Raw genomic sequence first — 9,040 nt, forward strand, 5'->3', positions numbered from 1 at the left:
AAATGGATGAGGCAATGATCCTCTTTACAAAAATGATTCGTAATGGCATTTCGTTGAATGTAATAACCTTCAACATACTAGTGAATGCTCTTTGCAAACAAGGAATGGTCACAAAAGCACATGAACTATTGGAAATGATGATTCAAGCAGGCAAGAACCCCGACATTTTCACATACAATGCATTGATGGATGGATATTGCTTGATGGGCCAAATGGACAAGGCAATGAACCTCTTTGATTTTGTAGTGAATAGTGGTCATGAGCCTAGTGTTGTTACCTATTTTTTGTTAATCAATGTCTATTGCAAGAGGTTTAGGATTGATGAGGCTATGCAGCTCTTTGGAGATATGCATCACAAGGGATTGAAACCCACAATAGGTATTTATGGCACTCTTATAGATGGATTGTGCAAGGTGGGGAGAGTTATGGCTGCACAAAATCTCGTCAATGAGATGCAAAGTCATGGTCAAAGCCTTGATATCATCACATACAAAGTATTTTTGGATGGACTGTGCAAAAATAACTGTCTTGATGAGGCAATGAAGCTTTTTCACAGCATGCAAAGCAGTGGATTTGACCCTGATACCCAAATCTTCAACATCCTTATTGATGAGATGTGTAGATCTGGTAAACTTAAAGCCGCAATGGATATTTTTCATGGCATTCCTGTCAACGGTTTGTCACTAAATGTTAAGACATATAACAATATGATCAATGGTCTTTGTAAAGAGGGGATGTTGTCGGAAGCTAATGAACTGTTTTTGCAAATGGAAGAAAAGTGTTGCTTACCAGATGCCTTCACATTTAATATCATAGTACGTGGGCTTCTTCATAAAAATGAAATACTTAAGGCAGTGCAACTTCTTGGTAAAATGGTTGACAGAGGCTTTGCAGTACATGACTACACTGTATCGATGTTATTAGCCTTGGTCGAGTCAGGTGGACAAGATCATGAAATTCTAGAAATTATTCGTAAGTTCGTGCCAAAAGGCAAAGGCAAAGGCGTTGTGCTGAATGCAGAGCCAATGTAACCCCATTTTGAGCTATTATGCTATTGCATCCTGTACAGTTATTTTTGAAGGATAATCTTAGCTCCACTTGAATTCTTTGGAGCATGCAGCAAACTGCAAGTTACCTCATATTTGGCATTAATGTGCTTGTATGGCATTTCAACTCTTTCCTAAACCACTTAGGCCTAATCTTTCGAAGTGAAGATTACCATTTACCATAAATTTTGAGGTACAAAGCCAATTTTGTAAAATCCCATTTAAAATCCCACTTAGGCACTTCAAGATGGATGCTATAGCTGTATCCAAGTCTTTCTTTTCTAACTATAGAATCCAGATCTTAGACAAACTTCTGCTACACCATTGCCATGCTTTCATCACATGGTTCATTGTCAGTGATATATACTATATTTACGTTTCTAGATTTCATGTTGTCGAAGGAAAAGATGCTCCTTTTCAAGTCAAGGTGCTAGGCTTATTTCCTCAAATTGAACTTCAAATTTGAAGTCTCCCTGGATATTCAAATTCATCAACCACCCATACAATCCACCTAGTGTCACGCTCGAGACTCGAATCTTTCCAAGTCTCGGGTTACAACTGCCATACTCGATCAATTATGGTTGTATTATTAATGGAGATCTAATTTTCATTAAACAAACACTATAATTGATTCTGAGCAGAACTAAAAAGAAATACAAAAATGACTCTAATAAACAGTCTCGGCTCAAAACTCAAAAAAATAAAAATAAAAATAAAATAAAATAAAATAAAATACAACCTTTCTTCCTTTCTGTTCTCTGTACAACGCTAAACTTCCAGAAGGGATAAAAGTTCAAATATACACTAATTCATACTACAACTCCAAATATTGAAAAAATTCTTTTAAGTCTCTATAAAAATATACCAACGAGAACTATGCTCTAGCTCTCACAGTACTCTGAAAATTTTCATAATGATAAGGGGCAGCTAAATCGCTCAGTAAGTATCTGAATAATGAACTAAAAGTTCAAAGTTTCACTTGAAAACATCATTTAATTAGGTATAAAAATTCATAATACAGATGAACATTTCTTATCATGAATTACTAAAGTCAGGATATTTCTAAAATGAAACGCACATATAATTCAAAAAGTACCCACAAAGCTTTTCGAAAATTCACGTATCTTTCAAATATTGACATGCGTTTATGAAATTCTCATACCTCCAGCGGAATGCTCGGGGAGTTTAAAACATTCAGATGTATATAAAGAAATCTCTAGAAGGTGTTGAGACGATGATGAGTGATTCTGGAAAACCTCCTAAGGATTTAACATGAGTGGCTCTGGTCGAAAAATGATCATGTCAAGGTAGTGTCGTCATCAGAATCTCTATGTTGAATGGCTGGCATCCCTGGTGGTGTTATGCATCTACTTGGTACTGCTCATGACTTGTGTGCAGCCGTCCAACACCTCTTGTCGTACCTTCTCAACACGACGAACGGGATTCTTGACCTCAATACTACACCAGTCAGGGAAGGATAAAGGGGTACGACCCAATAGACGAGAAAGGGGAAAACTTTAGATGGTCTCAAGTTGGGATGCACGAGGGGATCGATTGATGGAACTATTATTAGCAAATTTTTCTTGAGGCAGAACCAAGTCCCATTGATGAAGTCTCTTGCTAGCTAGGCATCTCAGTAAACTCCCTAAGCTGCGATTGACCCCATCTAACTGGGATGATAAACACTACAAAACTGAAGTGTATTCATCATTTGGCTCCATAAAGCTCTCTAGAAATGAGACACATTGGAGAATCTAGCTACACAAATTGACATAAAACGAGCCACATCTAAGAACCTATGAATAATAACAACAATAGACTCATCTCTTAGCAGTCATAACGATAGGAGAGCACATAACAGTATTTGGAGTTTGACATTATGTACCGGGTTAACCTACACTAGGTCACACAAACTACGCCCACATGATCCTCGTCAAATACGATTTCATCGGGTTTGCCCTTATGTGATTGCACATTCGTTCTCTCATGTGGACCACTTTTATCACGAGGACTAAAGGCCACTTCTATCTTCATTATCTACTAGTCCTACTAAATTGGTCTTAAGGATTGAATGTCCTACGCGGACAACAAGATGACCTAACTTGGTTCACCACTAGTGTAGTATTTGATGGTAGTACCTTGTGGTTTGGGGCTTAGAAGTACATGACCCGGATTCATCTCACCTAGAGGTGGTCTCATGGTACAAGTCTTAGGAGGAAGAGTGGGGTTCAAATGACTGGCCACTGGTTCCCTAATAGTTAAACTAGTGGGGCCTAGGTCAGTGTCCTTTCGTCTTGCTTTGCTTTGTATAGGGGTTTGGGTTGGCATGCATTCCTAGTAGTCATGGCATTATTAATAGCCTTCAGCCCAAGATGTTTGTTAATGCGATTCAACGTTACTTTAATTTCGACTATCATGTATGAGTGATGATTCATCGTAGCATGAGTGTGTTATTTCCAGGTTTCTTGGAGTTGGTCTCGTCTTTGTCGGGCCATGGTTGGAAGTAGATAACTTGACATGTAAGAAAACCCTATGGACTCTGGAAAGATATTAAGGCGCCTAAGCAGTTATAAAATAACATAATACTAAATAACTAAAACCTAAATCACTGTGGACAAATCCTATGACCTAAAGGTGCCCTAATAGTCATGAAGATTGAGTAATCTAGACTCTTACAGGAATTTAACCGAACACTTGGTATGCGTTAGACTAACTGATTGCTCCAAAATCAAGTTGTCAAAGATCGGGTCGAGTCGGCAAAAATTTGAGTCAAAATTTTTTGACATCCACCCCCCATCCCCCATTTACAGATTTGGCCTATTTTTACAAATTTGACTCCATTTTTTTACTAATTTGACCAGATCTTTTACTTGGAAGTAAGATCAGGTTGACTTGCAAAAATGTTGGGTCGACTTCTAAAAAAGTCAGGTCAACTTGAAAATAAGTCGAGTCAATTAGGAAAAAAACTAGGGTCAACTCACACAATTCTTCTTTTTTCATTCCTGTTTTTTTTTTTTTTTTTTTTTTTTTCATTTTTCAGATTCAAAATATAATTATTTCATCATTTCCCAAAAAATTAAAAATAATACTTTGCAAAATGTGTTGCGTGTGCTCCTTTAAGATCTTTTAATAAAAGAGAATTGCTAGGTCCATCACATAAGGCATTTCGCAGAACGTCTGTTGCAAAAGAGAGCAGACACCTTATGAATAATGACAAAATCTGTTGAAAAGTGAGCCTATGTGGCTGCTCTCTCATGCAACAGACGTTCCACAAACTGTCTTATGTGATGCCCCTAGCAAATACCTTAATAAAACATACGGTATTGTTTTTTAAAAGTTAAAAGAAAAGATTACTTTTTTACACTGCAGGGGGTGACCCAGAGAAGAAAAAGGGGTGAATATATCATTTCCCATTGCTAAGAATTTTCTGGGACTTTTTGTCATTTGTTGGAGCTGTGGATTTTATTTTATTTTATTTTTCGTGCACAGCGTGTTGGTCGTACACTAACATTAAGGCCCAATCGTAGGCCCCGCCGATATTTTTCAAATTGAAGCGTACCGTCCACAACATAGGATGATCCAAGCCGTCCATGGTTTGGATCATCCTATGGTGTGGTTCGTACCAATTTAGGCCCCACCCATATTTTTGAAAATGAAGTGTACCGTCCAGACCATAGGATGATCCGAGCCGTCCATTTGATGGGCCACAATGTAAATAGGTTGTGCCCCAAAAATCATTTCCGTAGGATGATCACAACCCTACAATCTATAGAGGTTGCATAAGATGTAGTTTCTATTTAGATTGGATGGCTAGGATCAGCCTATGGAAATGATATTTTGGGACTCAACCTATTTACGTTTATGGCCCATCAAATGGACGGTTTGGATTATCCTATGATGTGGTATGGGCGGGGCCTACGTTGTTCAAAGATGGGACCACCATTCCACCAACGGTTTCTGTTGGGCCCACCAACTGTTCCTGTTGTGTGTGTGTGTGTGTGTGTGAGAGAGAGAGAGAGAGACCGGTCAAATGGTGGGAGAACGTTAGCCAGCCGTAAGGGGGGACGGGGAGGAGGGGGGCGGGCGGGGGGAGGGAGGATAGCTTACAAGGGGGGGAAAATATCAGCGCCCTTTATTTATTATTTAGGGCAGCCCAATCTTGTGTAAAAGTAGTCATAAACACACTAGGGAGGCTGTCCAAAAGGAAAAAGCTAATGATATTGGCACTACCATTTTTCGATAATCGCACGAACTCATCTTGTCTTTAATAACTTAAATAGATGTCAAATGTTATGAGAGTTCCCAAAAAGCTCTCAAAAGCCCATTAAAAAGAAAATACAAGTTGAGTTTGTGCAATTATTAAAACATGGTAGTGCCGATCTCATTAGCCAAGAAAAATCCTCTAGCAATAACGGCAAAAAAAAAAAGAAAAAAAGAAAAAAAAAAAACCGAGGGCAAAATCGCCATTGGAGCAAGAACTGAAATAACCGTCAACCTGTCAATAAAGACACGCGTCTTCTTCTCATTGGCTAGCTTAGGGAGAATATCGACTATATAAACCCCTGCACTGCTCATTCCAAGCACAGAGCATTTCATTTTCTTGCAAATTCTGAGAGAGAGAGAGAGAGAGAGAGAGAGAGAGAGAGAGAGAGAGAGAGAGAGAGAGAGATTTTCAATGGAAGTGGTAACAGTTACAAACCCTAACAACGTTCTTGAGATGAAATCTCACAAGAAAAATCGGATTCAGGTCTCCAACACCAAAAAACCACTCTTCTTCTACGTCAATCTCGCTAAGGTAATCTCTCTCTCTCCCTAGAAGTTTGTTGTCTTTCTTGCCTCTTTTCTTTCTGTATTTTATCAATTGCTTCTTGATTCAGTCTTTCCTTTGAATCTTCGTTAATTAATCTTGCAATTGTGTAAATAATCTTGAGATTTCTTGTTTTATCAAGAATCTCCATTAGGGTTAACTTCACAATCCAATCTAGACTTTCTTTTTAGGTTTCATTGGTAAATTGATTTTACGATTGATTGTAACTGATGGAAGAAACAATTCTTGATAGGTAATTTAAGTATAGTCCTAGGGTTTTTTTTTTTCCTCTTGAAAGTAGATTTGGTTTCTTGAAACAGTTTTCCTTTTTATTTACAGAGATATATGCAGCAGCATAACGAGGTTGAGCTTTCTGCTTTGGGCATGGGTATGTTTTCTACATTCTCTTCCAGTTTTTTAGTATGAGATTGGTTATGTTTTTTTTTTAGGTATTTCTTTTTACTGTTTCTTGAACTTATCATTTGTGAACTATTACTTATAGGTTCTGCCTAGAAAATATGGTTTTTGTTGGGGTCTGTTCTTTCACTGTTTCTTTAATTAATATTTCCCTTGGGAGGTATTTTTAATGAGCCAACCTATTTCTTTCACTGTTCAAGAAATAGGGTTCTGTTCACTGTTTCTTTGACCTATCTTTCAAATCTCCCATCGTTTGGGTTTGGTTACATTTTCTTGAACCAACCTTTTAAATCTCTGTAACCTGCTCCAATCGATTTCATATACTCAAGTGATGGAACAGTCAGTTCGATTTTGGAAATTTTTTTGTTCATGAACAGCCACATGATCTTTTTTTCGTACCAAAGACCCTGTTTGGATTGGGGGAATTTTCTTGAAAAGTTCTGGAAGGACAAAATTTCTAAACTTATTATTATTATTTTTTACATATGAAAAGATGTTTGAACCAATCCAATTCAGTTTTTAATTCGAGGGACCTTCAATTTATGATATTATTACTCAAAATTAATCACAATCATATCATTTCCCTCTAAATTGTGGAAAGAATAAATTTTCCCAAGAAATTTTTTTCGTGAGAAATGTTTTTTTGCAAATCCAAACCACCAGGGCTAAAGGAAACATACATTTTTACAGTCATCTACATTTTCAGTTATTTTTATTTGGGGAATGATAATTCTCTCATTGCTTATTATAATTCCCACCAAGCTCAAAAGCCAAAAAAGAAGTCTTCAACAAAGAGATAGGTGGATCTTTCAAAAGAAAAAAAAAACGAAGAGATAGGCGCATTTATTAAAACAAGGAGTTGTAAATTTCAGTTCCCAAATCTTTGTGAGGTTACCACATCAGATCATTTCTCAATAGTTTATAATTTTAGATGGAACTATCGTCAGTTCAAGTTGATTATTAATTCCATTTAGTTTGTGCTCTATCCTCCTGCCCTCTAGGTCTCTCCCCCTCCCACCTCTCTCTCTCTCTCTCTCTCTCTCTCTCTCTCGCAATTGGGCCTACAAATATTCCATGGAATAATTTTTCATGGTGGCCAAACATGCCCTTCTAAAGTCATTTATTCCTTGTTGGACGGGCTCTTCTTCTGATCCTTGCTTATTTGTATCACTTCTTCTTTCTTTTAATACTTCCAACTGCTCAGATAAAACAAAAAGACAACCTGCTCTTTGAATTTGTATTACAAGATTCTGCCATTATACGCTTAGAAGTAAGGAAATTCGCAGCTGTTGGGATCATCTCACGTTCCCCATATTTATCGATTTAAGGCTAAGATTAGATGAAATTATACGAATCAAATTAGACATAAATAAAGTAGCCAAACCTTGTTGCCCATAAGTGAAAAGGAACACATATTATTTTGACCGGGATAAAGGATAGTCTTTTTTCTGATCTGGGAAGGTACTAGCAAAGTAGCAATTGCAAAATTGAATTCTCTGTTTGTGAATTAAAGAACGTTTCAAGTTTTCAACCATGACATAGCTTACTGATATGTGTTCTTTCAATTTCCTACTCTCCTTTTAACAGGTTTATTAATTTCCCAGATATGGTATTAGTGTTCACCATGATATATATGCATTTAGGGGGATTTACATGTTACCCATGTCTGGGAATATTCACTGAAAAAAATGCATTTTAATCATTAGAACAGATGCATAAGTTCATTAGTAATACTTGCAGTTTGTATTTGATTTTCATTTCCAAGGTACCTACTTTCAAGTTAGCTTACTTGGTTGTTGTCTCTATTCAGCTATTGCTACAGTTGTTATCATTTCAGAGATTCTGAAGAACAATGGGTTGGCTATTGAGAAGAGTAAGCCCTCCATTTTTAAAAATTCTACACGTCTCTTCTCCAGAAGGATCCTTATATAAATAAAATAAATTTTTGTTTTTGAAATGGAACAGAGATTTTGACATCTACTGTTGGCATGAAAGATGAATCCAAGGGACGTCTTGTTCAGAAAGCCAAGGTATGTGTCCTTTCATAGTAAAATTATTGATCTTGACATCCTTTAATTGTATGGGATTAGCAAAAAATACCCATGCCGTTTTTAACCATCAGTTGTTGATTATTTCTCACTGTACTTTAAAAAAGTCCAAAAATATCTTAGGAAACTTTAATTTCCACTGAGGGAATAGTTGCTATAAATCTTTGCTTTTCTTGAATGTAGATTGAGATACTTCTTGGGAAGGCTGAAAATTTTGACAATCTGATGGCTGCGCCTGGGAAGCCTGAAAAATTTGACAATCTGATGGTTGCTGCTACCGAGGAGGAGGTAGCTGGAGGAGATAACAAGGAATGATCAAAGACCTTTGGACTTTCACACTTTTAATGCGTCCATTTAGAGATAGAGGTAGAGATTTTCTGGTTAGAGCTGCTGCTAACATGAACAGAATTTGAAAGAGGAGACTTGAGAAAGCCACTGAGCATGTACCACACCTCGTGGGAACATTGCATGCATCTGCCCATCGTTTTCTTTTCTTGTTTTTGCATTTTTTAGGGTTGTAGAAATCACCTCTAATGGTACTGTTGTCTCTGATTCTTGAATCTTTTTGAGTCGTGTATCTGCATTTTCCCCTTAACATGAATCCAACTGATTGATTGTAAGAAGGAAAAAGTTTGATGTTCCTTGAGTCTATCTTTGAATCTTTGCTGGAGTGTTTGAGATCATTCTAGTTTCTTGGCATGCTGAAATTTTTTCTTTCATTG

General features: G+C 37.1%; 2 protein-coding genes across 2 annotated transcripts; both read left to right on the forward strand.

Annotated features, from left to right (window-relative positions):
• Positions 1-32: 32 nt before the first annotated feature.
• On the forward strand, positions 33-1,113 carry LOC143888702 (uncharacterized). The gene has a single exon (XM_077393129.1). It carries the CDS (start codon positions 33-35, stop codon positions 1,029-1,031), a length of 999 nt encoding a protein of 332 aa, XP_077249244.1. The 3' UTR covers positions 1,032-1,113.
• Positions 1,114-5,642: 4,529 nt separating this feature from the next.
• On the forward strand, positions 5,643-9,001 carry LOC143887166 (uncharacterized protein At2g34160-like). The gene is made up of 5 exons (XM_077391273.1): positions 5,643-5,841; positions 6,193-6,241; positions 8,081-8,143; positions 8,236-8,300; positions 8,502-9,001. Exons 1-5 carry the CDS (start codon positions 5,722-5,724, stop codon positions 8,631-8,633), a joined length of 429 nt encoding a protein of 142 aa, XP_077247388.1. The 5' UTR covers positions 5,643-5,721; the 3' UTR covers positions 8,634-9,001.
• Positions 9,002-9,040: the final 39 nt, after the last annotated feature.

The sequence above is a fragment of the Tasmannia lanceolata genome, unplaced genomic scaffold (assembly GCF_043159265.1).
Source record: "Tasmannia lanceolata isolate RefF3 unplaced genomic scaffold, GAP_Taslan_0.1 ptg000012l, whole genome shotgun sequence".
Taxonomy (NCBI): Eukaryota; Viridiplantae; Streptophyta; class Magnoliopsida; order Canellales; family Winteraceae; genus Tasmannia; species Tasmannia lanceolata.